Genomic DNA, 22,769 nt, shown 5'->3' with positions numbered 1-22,769 from the left:
CATGGTGGCACATGCCTGTAATCCCAGCTACTCGGGAGGCTGAGGCAGGAGAATTGCTTGAACCCGGGAAGAGGAGGTTGTGGTGAGCCAAGATTGTGCCATTGCACTCCAGTCTGGGCAACGAAACTCTGTCTCAAAAAAAAAAAAAAAGGAAATCCAATCCAAGTAAAACCTCATTTTCCATCGTGCTAAATGACTCTAAAAACAACACTGACCCAAAAACCATTCTCATATATGTTGCCTGTTGTCCATGCAGGTGGAATTCATAAAACAGGGGAACCAAAAAAGTCAAGGAAAGGGACTGAATATGAACTCTAGTAGGGGAAGAGAAAAATTTCAATTCTCTACATTGGTATTCACTTTTATTTTTTTAATTTAAATTTTTTTTTTTTTTGAGACGAAGTCTCACTCTGTCACCCAGGCTGGAGTGCAGTGGCACGATCTTGGCTCACTGCAACCTCCGCCTCCCAGGTTCAAGCAATTCTCCTGCCTCAGCCTCCTGAATAGCTGGGATTATAGACGCCTGCCACCACGCCTGACTAATTTTTGTATTTTTAGTACAGATGGGGTTTCACCATGTTGGCCAGTCTGGTCTTGAACTCCTGACCTCAGGCGATCCACCCACTTCGGCCTGCCAAAGTGCTGGGATTACAGGCGTGAGCCACTGTGCCCAGCCCCACCTTTATTTTAAAGGAAACACTTCAAAAATCAAGATGATTCCAATAATATGAAGAATTAGTATTTTTTTCACATTTACAATGTGTCAATCACTTAGTAAAGATAAGCCTTGCTGGCCAGGCACAATGACTCACACCTGTAATCCCAGCATTTTGGGAAGCCGAGGCAGGCAGATCACTTGAGGCCAGGAGTTCAAGATCAAGACCAGCCTGTCCAACATAGTGAGACTCCACCTCTACTAAAAATACAAAAATTGGCCAGGGTTTGTGAGGTGCACCTATAGTCCCAGTTATTCTGGAAGCTGAGGTGGGAGGATTGCTTAGGATTGCTTGAGCCCAGGAGGTCAAGGCTGCAGTAAGCTGATTGCACCACTGCACTCCAACCTGGGTGACAAGAGACCCCATTTCAAAAAAAAAAAAAAAAAAAACAAGAAAACCTGCAAAAGATAAGCTTTGTCTTTCATGGAACATCACTCTGAACCCTCTGGACAACCCTGTGAGGTAGGAACTGTTACTGCCTCCACTTTGCAGACAAGGAAACTGAAGGTTAGCGAGATGAAGCAATTTGCCCAAAGTCATGTGGCCAGTGGGTAGCAGAGTCAGAACTGAGCCTCAGGTATGGGACACCAAGGTCTGAGCTCTCAGATTCCAGGGGGCATTAAAATCACCAAAGGCAGCTGAGCATGTTGGCTCATGCCTATTATCCCAGCACTTTGGTTTGGAGGCTGAGGTGGGTGGATCACAAGGTCAGGAGTTCGAGATCAGCGTGGCCAACATCGCGAAACCTCGTCTCTACTAAAAGTGAAAAAATTAGCCAGGTGTGGTGGCAGGCGCCTGTAATCCCAGATACTCAGGAGGCTGAGGCAGGAGAAGTGCTTGAACCTGGGAGGCAGAGGTTGCAGTGAGCTGAGATCACGCCACTGCACTCCAGCCTGGGTGACAGAGCAAAACTCCGTCTTGAAAAAAAAAAAAAATCACCAAAAGCACCTACCAAAGATGCAGATTCCTGGGTCTCACCCCAGAACTACAAAATCAAACTCTCCAAGGGTAGGGCCAAGGCATCTCTGTCTTTTCAGGGTGCTTCCCTGGGACTCAGATGTCCATAAGAGTAAAAGATCCTTTCTCTATGCTACACTGTTTGTATTGCTTCCAGGATTGTATTGCCACTGCTAGGGAACTCTAAATCCCTTATGGTCTTGGCTTGGTTGACACCAAGAAACAGAGAGAAACTTCAAGCCTTAACCTTTTTTTCCTTTTTTATTTGAGACAGGGTCTTGTTCTGTCACCCAGGGTAGAGTGCAATGGCGTAATCATAGCTCACAGCAGCTTGGACCTCCCAGCCTCAAGTGATCCTCCTACCTCAGCTGCCTGAGTAGCTGGGACCACAGGTGTGCGTGCACCACCATGCCTGGCTGCTTTTAACATTTTTTTGTAGGGACAGGGTCTCACTATGTTGCCCAGGCTGTTCTTAAACTCCTGGGCTCAAGCAATCCTCCCGCCTTGGCCTCCTAAAGTGTTGGGATTACAGGCGTGAGCTACCATACCTGGCCTTTAACATATAAATAATTCTGTTTCTTTTTTTTTTTTTTTTTTTTGAGACAGAGTATCGCTCTGTCACCCACGTTGGAGTGCAGTGATGCAATCTCTGCTCTCACTGCAAGCTCCATTTCCCTGGTTCAAGAGATTCTCCTGCCTCAGCCTCCCAAGTAGCTGGGATTACAGGCATGCATCACTACACCCAGCTAATTTTTGTATTTTTAGTAGAGACAGGGTTTTACCATGTTGGCCAGGCTGGTCTCAAATTCCTGACCTTACTCATTCATTCATTTGCTCATTCATAACCCCTTCTCTGTCACTCACAGGAAAATTGCCGAACCTATCTGAGTCTCAGTTTCTTCATCTATAAAAAAATGGGGATAATCATTTTATCTACCTGATAGCACTGTTGGGAGAATTAAATCAGATAATTCACTTGAAGTGTTGAAAACAATGCAACCTCAGGTGATCTGCCTGCCTTGGACTCCCAAAGTGCTGGGATTTAAATAATTCTGTTTCTTGGAAGGCCTTGAATTTTTAGGAGGTGATCCTGGAAAGGCTATCCAGGCTGAAATGATCAAAGTGAAATCTAATTAGGCCTCTCAAGCACTTTAGGAGGCAGAGGTAGGCAGATCACCTGAGGTCAGGAGTTCGAGACCAGCCTGGCCAACATGGTGAAACCCTATCTCTACTAAAAATACAAAAATTAGCCGGGTTTAGTGGCGGGTGCCTGTAATCCCAGCTACCCAGGCTGAGGCAGGGAAAACTGCTTGAACCCCGGAGGCGGAGGTTGCAGTGAGCCAAGATTGCACCACTGCACTCCAGCCTGGGCAACAGAGCAAGACTCCGTCTCAAAGAAACAAAACAAACCAAAACAAAACAGTAAGGCCTCCCAAAGTCTATGACCTTGTTGTCCCCTCTGCCAGGAAGAACCTGCTGTCTTCTTCTCCTCTGTGCTCCCAGCTCCCACTACACCCCCAGCACTGGCTCTTGCTCTTTCAGGTGCATTGGAAACACTCCAGGATTCTGTTAAAAGGAAGATCCCTGGGCTCCACAAAAGGGCTCTGAGCGAGTAGGGTTAAGATGAAGCCTGGGCAGGCCGGGTGCGGTGGCTCACGCCTGTAATCCCAGCACTTTGGGAGGCCAAGGCAGGCGAATCACAAGGTCAAGGGATCGAGACCGTCCTGGCCAAAATGGTGAAACCCCATCTCTATTAAAAATATAAAAACTAGCCGGGCATGGTGGTGGGCACCTGTAGTCCCAGCTACTCGGGAGGCTGAGGCAGGAGAATCGCTTGAACCTGGGAGGTGGAGGTTGCAGTGAGCCGAGATCATGCCATTGCACTCCAGCCTGGGCGACAGAGCAAGATGCCGTCTCAAAAAAAAAAAAAAGATGAAGCCTGGGAATCTGCATTTTAACTAGTAGGGCAGATGGTCCACGAACCACATTTTGAATAACACTGATGTTTGCTGATGTTTGTTTCAAGTTGTGTCTCTCTCTGACAGGCTGTGAGCAGCTTGAGGGCAGGGTATGTACTACACTCTCACACCTAATAATACACTGAATGAATGGGTGATGGCTGGCATTTTTTATTAAATGCTTCTTATGGGCGTGGCACTGTTTTATTTTTTATATTTTGTTATTTTATTTTGAGACAGAATCTTGCTCTGTCACCAGAGCAAGTGGTGCAGTGGCACCACCACCGTTCAATGCAGCCCTGACTTTCTGGGTTCAAGCAATCCTCCCACCTCAGCCTCCTGAGCAGCTGGGACCACAGGCATGTGGCACCACACCCAGCTAACTTCTTTAATTTTGGAGAGTCAGGGTCTCACTGTGTTGGCCAGGCTGGTCTCAAACTCAGGGGATCAAGGGATGCTCCCACCTTGGCCTCCCTCCCAAAGGGCTGGGATTTTAGGCATGAGACACAGCACCTGGTGGCACTGTTTTCAACACTTCAGGTGAATTATTTCATTCTCCCAACAATGCCATAAGGTAGAGAGAATGATTATCCCCATTTTATAGATGAAGAAACTGAAACTAAGGCTCAAAGAAGTTAGGCAATTTTCCTGTGAGTGGCAGAGGAGGAATTATGAATGAGCAAATGAATGAATAAGAGAAGAGAAAATAGCTAGGCACGGTGGCTCACTCCTGTAATCCCAGCATTTTGGGAGGCCGAGACGGGTGGATCACCTGAGGTCAAGAGTTTGAGACCAGCCTGGCTAACACTGTTGGTGAAACCCCGTCTCTACTAAAAATACAAAAAAATTAGCTGGGTGTGGTGGTACATGCCTGTAATCCCAGCTGCTCGGGAGGCCAAGGTAGGGGAATCGCTTGAACCCAAAGGTGGAGATTGCAGTGAGCCAAGATCACGCCACTGCACTCCAGCCTGGGCAATGAGAATGAGACTCCGTCTCAGGGAAAAAAAAAAAAAAAAAAGTGATGACCTAACAGGGGGGCTTTAGGTGACACAGGGAGTAAGACGGGGGCTCAGGTGGCAGGGGAGGGGCAGGAGGTAGCTTCCATACCTTGCAGCCCTCACAAGTGATACAGCGGTAGTGATAACCAGTTGCTTTGTCCCCACACACGACACACTGCTCGTCTTTGTCCAGGTAACTAGGGATATACCCTGGGAGGAAGGAAAGGATGGAGGAAGGCAGGCATGGCTTGAAGTCCCAGCAGAGGGGCTCTCACACTTTTCCCCATCCCTCAACTTTTTGTTTCTGGCCCCTCTCCTAGCCCAGCCTCCCTGGTAGAATCCTAGAGAGATGGGAGGTGAACCTGTCCATCCTCTGCCCTAAGAGTATGAAGAATCTCAGTTCTTCTGACTACCCACTCAGGGCTTTCTTCTTGCTCTATCTACAAGGCAGAGGATGGTGGAGAGGGAAAAATAAATCTCAGCAGCTCACTGGGGATAACACAGCCCCTCAGTCCTTCAGCTCAGGCCCTGATTCTGGTGGGGCCTCAGATGAGAGTACTAGGGGGAGGGAAGAGGCCTTCCTGACCTAATCCACCCTCAAAAGCTGGGCACATCCATCATCACCTTTCTCAGCCCCAGACAAGTCCATCCCAAGCCCTCTAGGAAGCTCCCCCCAGGGAACACAGGAACTACTGTTCCACATCCAGGTCCGGAGGGAGCCCTGGCTGGGTTTGGTGGGGTTGGGGACGTGGAGAAGGGGCACGCACAGCCAGCCTCACCTGACATGCTGGTTTTCAGGGAACATTGGCCGTTCTTTCTTTTTCGCTTTCCATCTGGTGACCTGGCACTGGATGGGGGCAAAGTGGGCAGAATCACAGAGCAGTCTTCGGGTGGCCCCTTTCTCATCCGAGAGGCTTATACGATCCCCCCCAGGCCTGATTCTTTCCATTTTGTGTCCTCATTCTACCTCCCACCCCCAGGGTCAGCTGACAATGCTTAAAAGGGTCCAGCTATCTGGAATTTGCAGGGGAGAGAGATAAGGGGCTTGGCTGTGGCACAAGCATGTTCTAGAGCCCCAACACACACACATTCACCCTGAAGCAGAAGACCTGAAGCACCCACAATCCGCAGGACATCCTCATCTTTCAGTACACGACAAATACGCTGGAAGAATTCTCAGGATATGCTTAAAGCTATGTAACCTTTAGAACACACACATACATATGCAACATAACACCGGCGCAGATGAATAACCATGCAGCTTTCACTATAAACCCACGGGTGGTGAGTATGCACCAGGGCTGACATATCTGTGAAATTTTCAGGGCATTCTTAAATGTGCTATACAACCTCTAGGATATGGCCCGGTGTTACACAACACTCTGCACAGGCACCTCATAAAACCACCCTCATCCCGCCAGTGTGCACGTGTTGCTTGAGCTCCAGGTCATACATACATGCTAAATAACCCACAGCAATGGAAAACACTAGAGTCACCCCCTGCACAGCCTCCATTTAACAGAGCAGCAAACTGAGACCCTACTTGTGCCTGGTGACACCATGAGCTGGAGTCAGAGCCAGGACTGAGCCCCTCTGTGCAAGGTATTATTAGCAACCCTCAGCCACTGCACATATATGTTGCCAGACTCTCCACATACATGTTACATAACCTCAGTGCACACAGGTTACATAAACCCTCTACATGCATGCAAGGATTGTATAAGCTTCCGCACCCACCCTGTGTGTGGCATGTTGCAGGCCCCTTCCTCCTGGAGCCGGATGCAGCTCCCAACACACTGACACAGTGACCTTGGCCAGGGTCACAGTCACAGACAGTTCTGTGCTCCACGCCCCCTGGGGATTACTCCCGTCTACTTCCTACGAGGCTGAAAGGTCAGGTCTCCCTCACGCCTTCCAGAAGGTTGGGTGCAGGGGAACTCAGGCCACCTAGGTCCCAGTTGAGCTGGCAGCTTCAGGAGTTACCACCAGACTCACAGCCTCTGAGTGCAGTCCTAGAGATAGCCACAAGGTGGCGCATAGACATGGGGGAGGGGAAGACAATGGGGGAGGGGCTGCAGTCTTAGGGGACTAGGAACTGGCATTCCTGCCTTTCTCCAAGCCTTAGGAGCAGACTCTTGCAGACCCACAGAAGCCTAAGCTGGGAGACACAGGGGCTGCCAGTGACAGCCACACAGCTACAGGCCAGATCGTCCTCAGAGTCCTTCCTGCGGTGAGGCTTTGGGGAAGGGGGGCTATCCCATGCCCTGCCGAGCTGTGAGTTCCATCTACTTCCTCTACCCTTCAGGGACCCAGTTGTGGGCCTTAGGGCTTTGCCTGGCCAGGCCTCTGGCTTCCTGGCTCGGGATCTGATCTCCTAGGAAACAGTCAGCCACACTGCTCCCCGGAGCACCCCTACCCCCACCCTCTCCTTGGCCATAGGCACAGGCTGTACCCAGCTCCCAGGGCACCGTGCCAACTGGGACAAAGCTCTGTGCCACTTGGAGCTGATGGAAAAGGCAGAGACCCTCTGGGCTCCTCCAGGGCAATGCAGATCATAGGTAACCATCCCTTGGTGTATGTGCAAGGCTGACACCTCACCCACGTGGAAGCAAAACCGTCATGGTTTTGCACTTTCTGGGAGGAGCCCCATCGCAGTGCCCGCCCTTGACCATGAACAAGGAAGAGCTTGTGGGGCTCCCAATAGATTCCAAATATAAGCGTGGGCTGTGACCAATAGTTACTGGTGCATGTGCCCTGAAATGTCATACTACGTGAACCACAGCCTGTGGAAAACGCACTTGTGGTCAGATAGTAAATGGGCTGGCAGGGAGAGGAGGAAAATGGCAAGGCTGTTTGGATCCCACATGCTCAAGGTGAGGGCAGCAATGGTGGAGGGGACGTTGGGGGCATCTGAGACTGCCCAGCACTGTCTAGGGAAGGGCCCCTTATGTGCTCCCTGCAATTTGCTCTGTATCACTCCGACTTCAAAATGAGCATCTCTCAATCCAAGTGCCTGTCACATCTGAACTTGACCTCATCTGCCAGAGAGAGGTAGGCAGAAGGCTTGCTGGCCTCATGTCCATCCCACAGAGGTGCTTAACGGCGGTGCCTAAAGGACAGCTCAGCCAGGTGCCCATGCCTGCTGCTTAGGAGCTGGCATGACCTAGTTGCTGAACCCATTACCTGTTCTCCTCTGGGTCCGACCCACACTCCACCTTGCTTGGCTTCTGTTCCATTCACTTCAATTCCATCCAGGATGCCCTCCAGCACGCCAAGAGACTGGGGTGGGCACACTGGCCCCCCCGGCACGCCCACAGGCCACCCACCCCCTGCCACCCAGGCCCTAGGGCACAGCACCCATGATACCCGCCTCAGCACTTGGCCTTTCACACCATGCCCTGCGCCCCCAGGGGGGCGGGCGGTGGGAGGGGCCAGGGAGTGGCAGGTGGGAGGGCTGGGGCAAGCTGGGTCTGTGGGTCCCGGGCTGTGGGCTGAGTAGCTTCGGAGTCTTGTCCTGTCCAGAGATCCCTGTGGGCAGAAGAGAGAGGCAGGGGTAAGAAGGTGTCATGGTGGGAAGGTGGGTAGGATCCCTCTGGTGGTAACATTTGGGGCTTTGAGGACCCATAACAAGATAGCAGGGGGCAGGAAGGGCAGGCGTAGAGAGGGGACCAGGATAATCCCTTAGATCACAGGTACAGCAGGCGAGATCGGAGATCCTCCTCCTAAGCCCCAGACATAGGAAGGAATGGAGGGAGAGAATGAGATCACTCACGTACTAGGTAATATGTCTCAGTCTTCATATTCAGACAAATGCCTGGCCCTTAATGAGCATCTATTAAACACTAGCTATTGTTACCACCCCTCTAGACAAGTTTTCCTGAAATTCCTCTGTATTATAGGGGTAAGAGGGGACCAGAGGCAAGCAGTTTTCAGCACAGGCGGGGTGGGACATAGAGCGGCACGCAGTGAGCGTGAATGCCCATCTTTGTGCCTTAATAGAGAGAAATGTTGAAAACTCTGGGGAACTGACCTCCCATGCTGCCGGCCAAGTTCTGATCCCCAGCTCTGGCCCCTCAGGGACTCCAGAGCTTCCCACACAAGCTCTTGAATCCCACTTCCCAGGCCGAGGACCAGACTTAGTTGGTTTAGCTGAGCTGCTATCAACCAGGATGGCAAGGGAGAAAGGAAAGGAAACTAACACATGTTAACTGCAGAGATAATCTGTGCCCTCCAGAGTGGGCAGGAGAACTTCACAGATGAGGAAACTGAGTCTCAGAAAGTTTGATCATTCACTCAAGTTCACACAGCTAGTAAGCAGGTGGCTGTCGGATAAGCCTCATGGCCTGGCCCTAATGCTAGCCTTGTTCTGCTACCTGGAGTCCAGGGCAGTGCCAAGCTGGGCCCACCATTCCCACGTCCCACGGCATTGCACCTCTGACCCTGGGCTGCAGACCTGTGGCTTACTGTCTGTGTGCACACAGGCAGGTGTGGCAGGTAGGAGGGGGACAAAGGGTACAGCTCCCCGACATATGACCTCAACCTCTGTCACGTGGCTGCTGCATATGAGACCTCACCCCTAGGCCCCTGGCCCCAACCCCAGGAGCTGATAAGGAGCCAGGGTGGGAAGAGAGGCGGGGAGATAAGTCAGCAGATTGGGCAGGGCCAGCAGCATGATGGGGCCTCTGCACCCAGGCAAGCCGGTGGTGTGGACAGCATGGGCATTGCACAGAAAAGTGGTCTGTTCTGCCTCTGATGCCCACCCCAGACCAGGACTGGGCACTGGGGGCTGGACAGGAGACTGGGGTGGGGGGGCGTGAGCAGGGAGCCTTAGCCCAGGGAGCCATCAAGAAAGTAGGTCAAGTTTTTCTTGGCTTGTGGAGAAATTCCTGTTATAAATTTATAATGGCGTAGCCAGCCCTAAGGGGTGGAGGTTGGGGAGGAGAAGGAGTGGGTGGGGAAGCCCAGGGGCTGGGCACTGGAGCCTAATGCTCTCAGCCAGACAGTGAGGGGCAGGGGGCGAGGGCCGCTGCAGGGGTTGGGCTGGACAATAGAGGACGATCTTCTGACTCCACATCCAGCGAGGCTGCCTGCATATGTCTGTCTGTCTGTCTGTGTCTGAATGTCTCTCTCTCTGGGTCTGGGTGTCTCTGTCTCCCCCCCAGGCTGTGCCTCGGTGCTTGGCACACCCTGGCTGTGGTGCTGCCCCCGCCTGTCTCCTGCCCGCCTGGCACACTGCCACCACTTGTTTACAGAAGCTGGAAAAATCCACTCGCCAGCCGGAGGCCCAAGCGCCCCCGGGGAGGGGAGGAGGCAGGCACAGGAGTGGGCATGCTGAGAGAGGGGCAGCCCCGGGTAGCAGGCCCTGGGGGTAGCCGAGGAGGACCAGTGTGTGCAGGAATGAGCATTGGCTGCTGTGGGCTGGGCTAGGCAGGGAACACCAGCAGCAACCACATGGCATGGGCAGCTCCTGCTCCAGGCCAGGGCTCCTGAGGGCCCCCTCCCCCAGGCCCCTGCCACTTACCAGTTGCTACATTGCAGAACTGGGGCAGTGCCAACCTAAGCCACCATGTTTATTTCCCCTTCCCTCTCTCCTGCCCAGCCTTAACTCCAAATGTGTCTGCATACTGCCAAGGGCCTGCACGTGCCCGCTGGGGGGAGGGGCGGGCTTGCTCTCTGCCCCACCCCTCTGTGGAACTGAATGGTGCCCTGGTGCTGGTCAGTGCGACCCAGGCTACAGTCAGCCCCTGGTAGTGGGCAGAGGAGCAAGGTGCTGTCCTTGCTGCCTCGGGCACCCTCACTGGGTACCCAGCAAGAGGCTGGAACCCCTGGGGACTCCTTGGCATCTCTCCAGGGACACACTTGGGCCTTTGGGGTGATACAGAGGCGAGGCAGAGGGCCCAGCACGCGGGAAGGCACACATCGGGGAGACACACACCACGTGAGCCTGTGTTAGCAGTGGGCAGAAAAAGGTCAGCGGGTAAGGGGCATGGGGCAGGGGTACCCACAATGAAGGGCAGCCTCTCTCCCCTCCTCCAGAGTCCAGCTTAACTCCTCAAACTCCTTCCCGGCACCTCGTCTGCAGAGGTGAGGGAGGCCCCACCCCAAGGAGGCTGAGGGGGCGGAGCTATGGGGTTCTGTGCCCAGGCTGGACAGCAGGACAGCAAGACCCACCTGTCGGCTGGCCTGGCCACCCACTCCCTCCTTGTGAGATGAGAGCTGCTGGGTGGCAGTGTAGGCAAAGTGCCCGCGGAGGGGGAAGCATTTCATTAAGCTTAAGTGCTTCTGCCATGGGGGGACAGGGACACAGGGCCAATGCGGCATCCACAGGCGCCCCGCCAGGTTCCCACTGCCGGGCCGTCCCACTCTGCAGTCCTGTGGATCTGAGGACACCCCCAAAGGACTCCTGGAGCTGCCAGAGGGGAGCTTCTGTCCCCAGGATCTAACCCCAACACTATTCGCATTAACCCTCCTGCGTATCTGCTCTGGGCTTTGGCCCCACCTTTCTGGGGCCCCTGAACTTTGTCCTTAGTGCTCTGAAGAAAGCCCAGCCCTCCTTGCCAGCTACAGGGACAGTACATGCAGGGTGGCTGAGAAAAGGGTAGAAAGACGAGAGGAGGGGTAAAAAGGCTGATGGGGGAAAGAGGGAAGAAGGGAGGAGGGGGAAGAACAAAGAAATGGGACAGGGCTGGGGTAGAGCTAGGGGTGACAAGGCAATAGAGGGAGAGGAAGAAAGGGGAGCCAGAGATGGGGGATGGGGAGAAGGGATGAGGTAGAAAGGAGGACAGATAAAGGGAGGAGAGACACATGAAGGAGGGGAGACAAAGAGAGAAAGGTAACAAAGAAAGATGGGTGGGGGGGCTTCGTACCCTAAGTCCCACCCCATGCAGGCTAGGGGGAGGGGGGCGTAGGAATGGTTTCCACGGTGACAGCTGGTTGTTGGTGGCCTGGCATGTGGGCTATTAATAGTGCTGTGGGTAGGTTCACACCTCCCTCTCCCCTTCCCCTCTGCCTGCTGCTAGGGTGGGGGGAGATCCCTCCCCCACCACCCACTCCTGATCACCCAGCCTCCCACCATGGGAGCCAGGAACGGCGATGCTGAGGGGCCAGGGTGGCCGCTGTGGCCCAGACACATAAATGGGCATGCATGGGCACAGGCATGTGGGTAGCACTGCCCCCCATGCCAACATGGGCACCACGGGCAGCCACCCACACCAAGGGCCCCTGGGAGTCTGTGGTAGTGGCAGTGCTGCAGCAGCGACACGTGCCCCCACGATGAGGGGCAGAGGCCTCTCTAGGACTGAGACTCCCGCTCCTTTCCCATACCCCCTGTTCTATTCTCAGGTATGGATTGAGCAGGGCTGCCCCACCCAACTCTCTGTTATCCTAGTGCCAGGAAGGAGAGGAGGAGTGAAGGCGGGAAGGAAGGTACTATTTGGCAGGTGTGATGTGGCAGAGGAGTACACACAGACTCAGGGCCCCAGCCTGGCAGGCATGGGGGAGACGGGAGGAGGGGAGGTAGCACCCCTTAGTGAGCTCTCACTGGGCCCCCAGGAGACAGGTCTGGAGCTGGGGGGCAGTGACTCATCACCTAGCCACTGTGGGACCTTACAGGCTAGAGAATGGGAGATGGGGTGGGGATCCTCATAAGGGGAGATTGGATACTTGAACAAAGGATCCTCCCCACCCCACCCCAAAAGAATATAACAGGAAACCCCCCCTGCAGGTCAGAGACAGAAAGACATAAACAGCAGCCTTGACTTGGGCCAGATGCCCAGTATTAACATCAAAGACTGTGCTTCCCACCCGGCTCCCCCACAGCCTCACCCACCTGCTGCTCTCCTCTCCCTCCTCCTGCCTGGACCAGCTCCAGCCAGGCATCAAGGTGGGTGCCCAGGTCTGGATGTCTCCTCCCAGGTCACATCCATCCCCCATGACCACTGGTGGGTGGTCATGCGCACACCCATACTGGAGAACTCAGCCCCTCCTTATCAGCCCACAGAACTTCACGCCCCCCAGCCCAATTCCCCTCAGGAGCGGAGGCAGGAGATCCAAGTAGCCAAGAAAGCAGAAGCAGGAGCACCCCCAAGCTGGGCAAGGCACATTCTCCCCACCCTCCCCCAGCAGCCAGTGGGTAATTGGAGCTGGGAGCTGGGGCAGCTGAATGCTGGAGGCATGAATGTCACGGGGCCAAGGCACTTGCTGCAGATGGCACCATGGGCACAAGGCTTGGGGTCCTCCCTCCTCACTCCCTCATCTAAGGCAGTAGAGGAAGTTGCCTGCAAGCCTTGAGGAGCATGGCCCAGGAGGGGAGGGAATGGTGGAGAGGGAAAGAAAGGCAGGGATGTTCTCCCAGGCACCCCAGAGGCAGGAGCTAGCCCCTACCCAAGCAGAACTGGCAGAGGCAGAGAGAGAGAGACAGAGACAGAGATAGAGAGACAGGGAGAGAAATCGAGGAGGAAGGGAATAGGAAGGAGGGAGGAAGGGGGAGGGAAGAGAGAAAGATTGAGTGTGTGTGTGTGAGAGAGACAGAGAGGGAGGGAGAGAAGGAGGGGGAGAGAGGGGGAGGGGGAAAGAGAGGGACAGGGAAGAGGAAGGGAGGGAGGGAGGGAGGGAGAGAGAGAGGGAGGGGGAGAGAGAGAGAGAGGGAGAGGGAGGGAGAGAGTGCGCGCGTGAATGCAGCTGAGTCTCCGGCACACACACGGACACGTGCAGACACACACACTCACCCCGCATGCGCAGAGCCACAGGGCTCTGGGTACCGTTCCAGGAGATATTCAGAGCCCTCCCCAGCCCACACATGCACAAAAACACTCTCACATGGATGCGTGCACAACACACCCACTCACTGATGTGTACAAAAATGCCGAAAGACACCAAAGCCTTGGTTCCCCTGTTCCCCCACCCCCTTGCCTGGTAAAAGAGAAAAAGAAACAGGCAGCTGGGGCTCTGGGAGCCAAGAGCAGATCTCTTCCTTAGAAGAGGAAGAGAGAAGGAGGAGGAGGTGGGCCAGGGGCTTGGTTCAATCATTCTGCTCTTGGCCACTGCTGAGGGGCATGGCTGTGCCTTTGGTACCAACCTTTAACGCCCACCCCCAAAACAGGGAAGCAAGGATGGTATTTCCTGCGCACCAGTAACACCCATCTTGCTTCCCTTGTCTACCCAGCAAACTTCTGACCCTCCCTCTGGACCACCTCACACAATGGTGTACCAGAGTGAGGTCCCTATGACCCCAGCTTTGGCCTGCCAAATGACACCAAGGTGCAGCCACATGTGCCCCCACCACACACCAGCCCCAGATGCTTCAGTGAGAGACTGAGAACTGTCTCTGGTTCCAGGCAGCATATGTATGCCCCACCCTGGCATGTGCCAGGCTCTGGGAAGAAAGGAGAATCCACAGGCATTGCTCACCATGCCAGGATGCAACATGGATTGAACACAGGGGTCATCCCACCTTGTGTTATTTGCTCTCACCCTGAGTGAGACAGGAACCATTGTCTCTAGATAATGAAAACCTAGGCCCAAAGTCATACAACTAGTGAACGTCAAAAGCCAGGCCTCCCAACTCCCAGTCAGTGATATTCCCACCATGGTCATGCTTGCCTCCCTCCCCAAGAGACACAAAAGTTCTCCAAAGTCCCCTAGACACCTTTGCAGCAATGAGAACTAAAGTTGGGTTTTTTTTTTTTTTTTGAGAGGATATGTGTGTGGGGGCGGTCTCACTCTGTTGTTCAGGCTAGAGTTCAGTGGCACAATCACAGCTCACCGCAGCCTCGACCTTCCAGGCTTAAGTGATCCTCTGGCCTCAGCCTCCCAAGTAGCTGGTAACACAGGCATGCGCCACCACGCCTGGCTAATTTTTAAGTTTTTTTAGAGATGGGGTCTCACTATGTTGATCAGGCTAATCATGAACTACTGGCCTCAAGTGATCCTCCTGCCTTGGTCTCCCAAAATATTGGGATTACAGGCATGAGCCACTGCACCCGGCCGAGAACTAGAGTTGAGATTGGTTCCCACTCCAAAGGCTTCCCGTCACCCCTACAGGGTATCCTCCCATTGTCCTTGCTTCACCTTGAAGGGCAGGGCTAAATAAAAGGGGTTTGGACGGGGGATCCTGATCACCAGACTCACAAAGGGAAAGAGGCAACCTAGGACAGATGCTGAATCTCAAAGTGCTGTGCCCACCACACTGGTCCTTACTCAGTGCCTCAGTTTCTCTCTGCCACCACCTTTCACACTAAGTACCACTCCATGGGGGGGGGGAGGGGAATCTGGTGCCTATCAGCCACGGCTGGGTCCTGGTTGACCAATGCTGGGCTCCCAGAAGGGAGGAAGGGCACCGCCTCCTCTTCGAGCCCACACATAAGAAAGAGAGGGGACAGCTTTCCCTGTTCTCTCTCTCCCACCCCCAGAGCTCAGACTCTGAACAGAGATGCAGTGATGCCCAGAGATTTATGCAGGTGCCCCTAGCTGGTGGGGCATGTCCCAGGCTGAGGGGCCAAGCGCTCCTTGTAAGCTGAAGGGCGAGGGTGAAAGGAGGGTGGGGGCAGAGGGGCCTGCCTTGGGCTCTTTCCCATACACTCATTCCAGGTTGCAAAAATTTGTCTGGGAGGAAAAGATTACATGAGGGTGAGAAGGCTGGAAATTGGAGACCCACTGCCCCAGGCCCCAGTCTCACTGATGTCTAGGAGATCCAATTCTCCACCAAGCTACTGTAAGAAATCTGGGAGACCCCAGGCCCACAGCTTCCTTCATCCATCACAACCGCTCACATATACAGTTTGTTATCAACTAGGCACTTTTAAAAACATTTTTTCCTCAAAAAAGCTAAATGAGGTAGATATGATCATCCCCAATTTACAGATAAGGCAACGGGGAAGTTAAATCACTTGCTCAAAGTCACACAACCAGCGAGTGACAGAGCTGGGATTCAGACCCAGGCAGTCCAGGTCAATCATGACCATCATCATCGTCATCATCATCCCTGCTCTTAGTTGTGATGGCATATCACCTGCTTGAAAAATAATGCCTTGTTCTTTCTTTTTTCTTTCTTTTTTTTTTTTTTGAGACAGAGTCTCACTCTGTTGCCCAGGCTGTAGTACAGTGGTACAATCTCAGCTCACTGCAACCTCCACCTCCCGGGTTCAAGCGATTCTCCTACCTCAGTCTCCTGAGTAGCTGGGATTACAGGAGCCCACCACCATGCCCAACTAATTTTGTATTTTTAGTAGAGATGGGGTTTCACCATCTTGGTCAGGCTGGTCTTGAACTCCTGACCTCAGGTGATCTGCCTGCCTCGGCCTCCCAGTGTGCTGGGATTACAGGCGTGAGCCACTGTGCCCAGCCCAATGCCTTGTTCTTTCATCCAGCTATATGTTCCCTGACACCAAGCCTCAGTCCTTCCCCTCTGTAGCTGCCCTGTGGGTGCCTCCACCTCCAAATAGGCCAAGGCTAGAGGGGGGCATGGTGAGAAGTGCTTGGTGCCCCTGGGCTCTGTGTCTCCTACCCCAGTTCCCCCTCCTCAAATTCCCTCTCCGGAAGAGGTACCCCTTCTAGGCTGGAACCTGCACTCATGGGTGGGAGGGCCTCGCTTAGCACACACTTAGTCTGGGCAGCTGTGCCCTCAGAACCAGGCCCTGAGGCTGGGCAAAGAGGACACAGCTGTTGGGCATCTCTGAGGTGGGCCTCAGCTGCCAGGGGTGTGGAGAAAGGCCATTGTGAGCCCTGCAGTGGACCCAACTCAGCAGGGTCCTGCCAGCTCCCCCACTGCCCATGGGGGGCGGTTCTTTTCCAGCTTGGGCCAGTGTGGGGGGCTTGCTTAAGAGCTGCTAGCTGGCTGCAGCCTGCACCCTGAGGGTGCCCACAGAACTGGTGTCTCCAGACATGCAGGCCTGAGGGGTCAGCATGGGCAGTGGCTGACCCCCCCCTCTCTTCCCCCGTTCCCAGCCCCTAAAACTTGCTGGCCACAGCTGCAGCACTAAGGAAGTGCAGGAAGTCCTGAGCAGCCAGCTGAGCCCCCCGCCCCCCCACCCCAACCTCAAGCTGACCCCAGAGGCTGCACAGGGGGGGCCGAGGGGCGGAGCTTGGGTATTAACAACTGGAAAAGTATGAAGAACATTGCTGCCAGTCCCCAGCTCTGAGACAAGGACAGGGGTAGACGGGGGGGTAGCGACAGGGCGAGAGAGAGTTACAGACTGGCAGAGGAAAAAGGAGAGAGGGAGGGAGAATCAGACACTGCAAGACAGAACAACAGAAAGAGAGACAGAGTTAGAGAGAAATTCCAGGTCAAAAATACACATCACTCATACAGACACTCGCCAGCCGATGGCCTCTTAAGGAAAGCTTCCAAGTTTGGACAGGAGGGTCCAGGTGGGAAAAGGGGCCAGACTCAAGGTGGGACGCAGGAACTCAGCTGGGGGTGACTGACTGTTCCCAGGAAAGGCCCAGGCAAATAACTCAGAGCAGGGGCAGTTAGACACCCCAGAGCTTTTAGGGTAGGGAGAAGAGCAGCTCTCCCCTCCCCCAGCAGTCAAGAGAATCCCAGCTTCTAGAAGTCACTGGATACTGCTTTGAGCCCATGACTCGGCCCTCTGGAACCCCCCTGAACCCACTGTCTTTGCTCTTGTTTCTCTGTCCCTCTAAAAGAAAGAAAGAAAAAAAAGAAAAAAAAAAAGCCCATTCCCGCACAGTGGCTGAGCCTAGAGGAAAAAGGGAGGAGGAAGCTGAAGGGGAAAAGTCTGTGATTGTGTGCATCTAAGTGTGTGCTTGGCTGCACAGGCTCCAGTTGTGTGCATCTGGGGTTGTGTGGACACGACTGTTGGTGTGGACCTGCAACTGTGGGGACCTGGGCCTCATGAACTCGTTCTGTACCTTAGTTCAGGGGACCATGTGCAAATGAGTGCACCTGTGTCTGCAGGTTCCACAGTCAATCAACTCACAAGTATTTACAGAGCAGCCCTTGTGCTAGGCTCTGGGTGGCATCCAGAGCTCTTTAAGTGATTCTCCCAGGTCTCTAAGAGCTCACTGTCTAGTAGGGTGGTATCTCAAGCGATAGAGACCAAGAAGATGTCATTAGGAATGCAGGCTTTGCACCATTACGCAGGAACACCTTTTCATTCAGCCAAATTTAATATTCTTGGGAGCAAGGGTTTTGTTGCCTGCAGAACCTCAGAGTTCCACAGTAAGAGTCCAGGAAAATACTTGTTGCTAAGTTGTGTATACATGTGTTGATGTGTAACTGTGTTTGCATCTGACTGAGTGATAGCGACTGTCACGGCAAGCAATGATGTCTGTGTGACTGGGCTCATGCGAGCACGTGTGTGCCTGTGAGTGACAGGGTCTTTTGTAATTGTGCGGCTGTGTGCAATTGCTCTGTGTGCATGCATGCATGTGACAGTGACTTTTTATGTGTGGGTGACAGCAACTCCTCCTTGCCCCAGTGTGTGACAGCATCTCCGTGTGACCCTGTGTGTGGGTGGGTATGTGCATGGGTCGGTCCCCATGCTCTTGGTCTCCCGTGGGTATATCCCACCCCTCTGAGCTCCACGGTGCAGCAGCAGCCTGCCTCTTCCCTTGTCCCCATGTGGGTGTGTCCAGTAGCTCCTGTCCTTGAGTCCGCCTGGGTGTCCCTGGGTGTGCATGTGGCTGTCTGTGTGGACATATCTCTGTGTCTGCATGTCACTTTTGCTTCCCCCCCTCATTTTGGACAACAGCCCCCTTCATCCCCTCCCCCTCCTGGAGCCAAAGGCAGCACTGAGGGGCAGGCTCCCACCTCACTGTCTTTCCTTCTGTGTCCCCCACCCCCACCCCTGGAACGGTGGTTCTTTCAATTGCCCCTGTCATCCCCCAGGCCTTTCTTTCACGCTGGACAAGGGAGGGCCCCACATGCAGAAGGGGCACCAGAGACACGTTGCAAGGGGAGGGAAACAAGGTGGGGTACACAAACAGGTCCATTTCTCCCTGTCCTCCCCAGCCAGCAACTCTCCTAATCATCTAGGCACCATCAAGTACACCCCCTCCACACACACATTCCCCCCAACAGCCGCGTTTTTGCAATTAGGAGTGTTGCAACCAGACAGCCATGCTCAACTGGGAGGCGGGTGAAGCGAGGGGGGGAACTTCCCTCTCCCAGGACCCGTGCAAGCCCACCACCGCCACCGCACTCATACTGCCCTCCGCAGCTGGAGGCAGCTTTGCAAAGGCCACTCGGCCTCAGAGGCTAGGGGTGGGGGCTGGGGGGGGGCAGGCCTCCGGCGCACCGTAAACAAACCGCGGCGCGGCGGGCGGGGGGGAGCTCCGGCGGCCGGCAACGGGGCCCGGCCCGGGAATGCGCAGCAGACTGGCCGGACAGAGGCCGGGCGGGCCCTCGAGGGGGAGGCTCGGACGCCATCTCCGCCTGCGAACCCCGGGGCCCACCGACCTCCTACAACACCTCCCTTCCCCAGGGCGTCAGTTGACGCTCCCGGGCTCGTGACAGGGTCACTGGGGTGCCGGGAAAGGCTGAGGCTGGCAGCGGGCACCCCCTGGGCGCCCCCAGCCCGCCTGGGAGCTGGCCACGGAGCCCCGCGGCTTTGCATAATCAATCGCAAGGCATTTGCATATTAATGCCCTCGCTCCCTCCTCCTTACCTCGGCGTGGCGCGCTGGACCGGGCTGGGCAGCGACGCGGGGGTCTCAGCGCCCCGTGCTGGGGGCGTCCATGGGGGGCCGGTGGGGCCCGGGCCGCCCGCCTCCTGCGCCCGGGTGTGAGTGCGAGTGAGCGCGGGGGGGGGCGGGGGGCGAGTGTGGCGGCCCCGCGGCTCCTCCGGCAGAGGCGGCGGCCGCTCTGGCTCCTCCCTCCCCCGCCCCGCTCCGGCTGGGGCTCCGGCTCGGCGCGCCCGGCCGGCTCGCGGCTGCTCCCTGCAGGCCGCCTCGCCGCCGCCCGCCCCCGCCCCCGCCCCCCGCCCCCTGCCGCGCCCCGGGACCCCCGCCAGAGGCCCGGCCGCCCCTCGGCCGCTTCTGCCCCGCCCCGCTCTGACTCGCCCTCCCCCGCCCGGGCGGCTCCCGAAGGAGTGGGTACTTGGTGACATATTTTGGAAAAGATGTCATTAAAAAATAGCCTTTGCTTGCCGGGAGAATTGGGGGGTTTTCGGGTGTGCACCGTGGGGGTGGAGGAGGAAGTATCGACGAGCCGCCTGCACCTTATACATGGGGGAGAAAGTCTAAACACCAAACGCTTGCAGGTGTAGAGTTTGTTTGGGTGTTCGGGTCCCTTCTCCGCCAGTAACTCACTGTGTGACCTTGACAAATCGCCACTGCTGTCGGGGGCAGAGCTTCCTCAAGCTTCAGGTGCGAAGGCTGGGCAGGTGACCCCTGATGTCCTTTTAACTTCAATCATCTTACGTTTTTAATCCTTGTGGGGGCTCATTCCCCGTTACCTCCCTCCCCTCTCATTTCTAACATCAATACCGACCCACTGCCTCCCCTTTCCAACGTCACCCTTCTCCATATAGGCTCTTTCTATTCTCTGTCACCAGCCATTTCCCCAACAATCTGCTCCCTCTCCTGCGCTGGGGAGGGGACAAGAGCTGCCATACCCCCTCAATTCCTAGCTCCCCGGTGGTGGTATTTCCCCCCATGTTTGCTCCCACGAAAATCCAAATGGTACCAGAGTCAACCTAAGGAAGACGGTGGGCTGCGTACAAATGGACCCCCTAACCCAACCCAAAGGAGAGGTCTCCACCATGCCAGCCCCACCCCCAGCACACACATACACACACCACACACCTGCATTCATGGACATAAAACCAACCCAGTGACGCCAGAGCACCTTTCATCTCAGGATCTCCTAGCGCCAGGCTGAGCCCTAATTACCCCAGCACCCCCCTGGCCCCGCCGGTTCCCCTGCTGTCATTAGCCCAGTTTTACCAGCGGGGGCCACGGCCTTCCCACGGCTCTCAGGGTGGGGCTCTGGCTACACAGTCTGCTCTTGGGGAGGGGTGCGTGTGTGTATGCGAGTGTGTGTGTGTTAGGGGGAGCTGCTCGGCTAAAAGCCCAGTTTATACTGGGCAGAATCACTTGGTGAGTGTGGGATTCTGACCCACAGCTTACCCAAGTTGGGTTGTCCTTGCTCATGTCTTAGTATCAGCCACCTGCATCCTCAATGCTGTTGGAGCCACTTCTTTCACAGGGGGTACTGGAGTTTGTAATGCTTGGTGGAGGGGAGGGTACCTCTCTTGGGGTCCCTGGAACTATGGAGATGAGAAAAGCAACTGGGATGAAACCTATAGTGTGCAGAGTGCAGTGGTGGTGTTGAGGGCATGCCATGGGTGAAGGGAGCCTGTGGTGTGCAGTGGCAGCTGTAATGGTGAATTGAGGCTGCAGCGTGCGGAGCCTCCATGCAGTAAGCGAACCTGTGTTCAGTCTGGGCTCACAGGAGACAAGCAACAGCTGCAGTGTGGGGCAGGAGGCTGCAGCGTGCAGTCAGTGCAGTGAGCGGAACGAGGTGCACTGAGGGTGGCTGTCTGCCAGTGGATGCCACCTTCTCAGTGATCAGTTTTGGCCAGAAGCCTGGGGAGCAAGGCTGCAGTGTGTAGTGCTCAGGGTCTGTACTCTACCCTGTATGGAACTAGTCCCTTGATATTGGGCTGCTCAAGGAGCTGGGAGGGAATCCCAATGCATGAGACACATTTACACTCTGCACCATAAAGGCAGAACTAGGAGGCAGTGGGGAGGGCCAGCAGTAATCTGGATCAGGGCAGGAGTGATGGGGTCCAGAGAGGGAGGAGGAAGGTGCTATGGTTTTGTCTCCCTTCCATTCTGGCTTTCCCCACCATATCTCTCTTTAATGCAAGGCCCTATAGTGTTGGGTGGGGAAGACTTTCTGAAATCCTAAACCCAGAGCCATAGAAAATGAAGTGCCTCCTGATCTACTTTTTTTTTTTTCCCTGAGGGGCAGAGTGGGGCACTCAAAGATAAGGATTTACCAGTCCCATCTTCTCCTTTTTCTTATTTGAGAAAGAGTCTCACTCGGTCACCCAGGCTGGAGTGCAGTGGCATGATCTCGGCTCACTGCAAGCTCCGCCTCCCAGGTTCATGCCATTTTCCTGCCTCAGCATCCCGAATAGCTGGGACTACAGGCACCCGCCACCACGCCCAGCTAATTTTTTGTATTTTATTTTATTTTTTAGTAGAGACGGGGTTTCACTGTGTTGGCCAGGATGGTCTTGATCTCCTGACCTCGTGATCCACCCGCCTCAGCCTCCCAAAGTGCTGGGATTACAGGTGTGAGCCACCGTGCCCGGCCCCATCTTCTCCTTTTTAAAATGTATTATTATTATTATTATTATTATTATTATTATTATTATTATTTGAGACAGAGTCTTACTCTTTTGCCCAGGCTGAAGTGCAGTGGTACAATCTTGGCTCACTGCAACCTCCACCTCCTGGGTTCAAGGGATTTTCATGTCCCAGCCTCCCAAATAGCTGGGATTGTAGGCATGTGCTAGCATGCCCAGCTAATTTTTGGTGTTTTGTTTTGTTTTGTTTTGTTTTGTTTTGTTGGTAGAGACGGGGTTTCACCATGTTGGCCAGGCTAGTCTTGAACTCCTGGCCTCAAGTGCTCCTCCTGCCTTGGCCTTCTCTTTACCTCTTTTTCTTGGGTTCCCAGTATGGACTGGTGACAGATCTGGGCAGGGCAAAGTGAAGGGCACACTGCCTTCAAAGCAGGTCTTTCCCCAGGTGCCAGGATCCAGCCCAGGTCTGGGCTTAGAGACACTGTCCTTGTGTTGCCTCGTCCGTCCTCCCACCCCATCCACCCTGACCACCCATTTCTTGAAGCTGCTAGCTCTTCTCAGATTCAGTTAATCATCAGCTCTTGTTCCGTCCTTGTCATGAAACCCCCCTACCAGGGCTGTCCCCTCCCATTCCCCACCCCTGCTTCAGAGCTTTCCCTGAATCTATGGGGAGGGTAGGGGTGGCATGAATAAGGACGGATAGACCCTCCAAGGGGATATGTCTGATGGCCCCTCCAGCTGAGATTTCCGTTGCTAAGGAGGTAGCAGGAACAGCCTGTTCTCTGGGCTCTCATCAGAACAACCATGCCCAGGCCCCTCCCTCTCTCCCTCCATCTCTCCTCCCTTCCTTCCAGACTGTTGCTAGGAAGCA

The 22,769-nt window shown here is 54.8% G+C and overlaps 1 protein-coding gene across 2 annotated transcripts in view; it reads right to left on the bottom strand.

Moving 5' to 3' along the window:
• THRA (thyroid hormone receptor alpha) overlaps nucleotides 1–19,532 on the bottom strand; it is a 30,279-nt gene extending 10,747 nt beyond the window's left edge. Inside the window, exons 1-4 of one of the 2 annotated variants that reach the window (XM_025360872.1) lie at nucleotides 19,254–19,532; nucleotides 7,813–8,157; nucleotides 5,409–5,476; nucleotides 4,739–4,839 (exon numbers count right to left, since the gene is read on the bottom strand). In XM_025360872.1, coding sequence (XP_025216657.1) covers nucleotides 4,739–4,839; nucleotides 5,409–5,476; nucleotides 7,813–7,865 — 222 coding nt within the window. In that variant the 5' untranslated portion in view covers nucleotides 7,866–8,157; nucleotides 19,254–19,532. Of the gene's footprint in view, nucleotides 1–4,738; nucleotides 4,840–5,408; nucleotides 5,477–7,812; nucleotides 8,158–13,355; nucleotides 13,461–19,253 lie in introns of those variants that run through there. The other variant, XM_025360873.1, reaches the window with a different exon arrangement.
• Between the last annotated feature and the right edge of the window lie 3,237 nt (nucleotides 19,533–22,769).

The sequence above is a fragment of the Theropithecus gelada genome, chromosome 16 (genome assembly GCF_003255815.1).
Source record: "Theropithecus gelada isolate Dixy chromosome 16, Tgel_1.0, whole genome shotgun sequence".
Classification (NCBI taxonomy): domain Eukaryota; kingdom Metazoa; phylum Chordata; class Mammalia; order Primates; family Cercopithecidae; genus Theropithecus; species Theropithecus gelada.
This window is presented reverse-complemented; position numbering and strand designations above follow the sequence as displayed.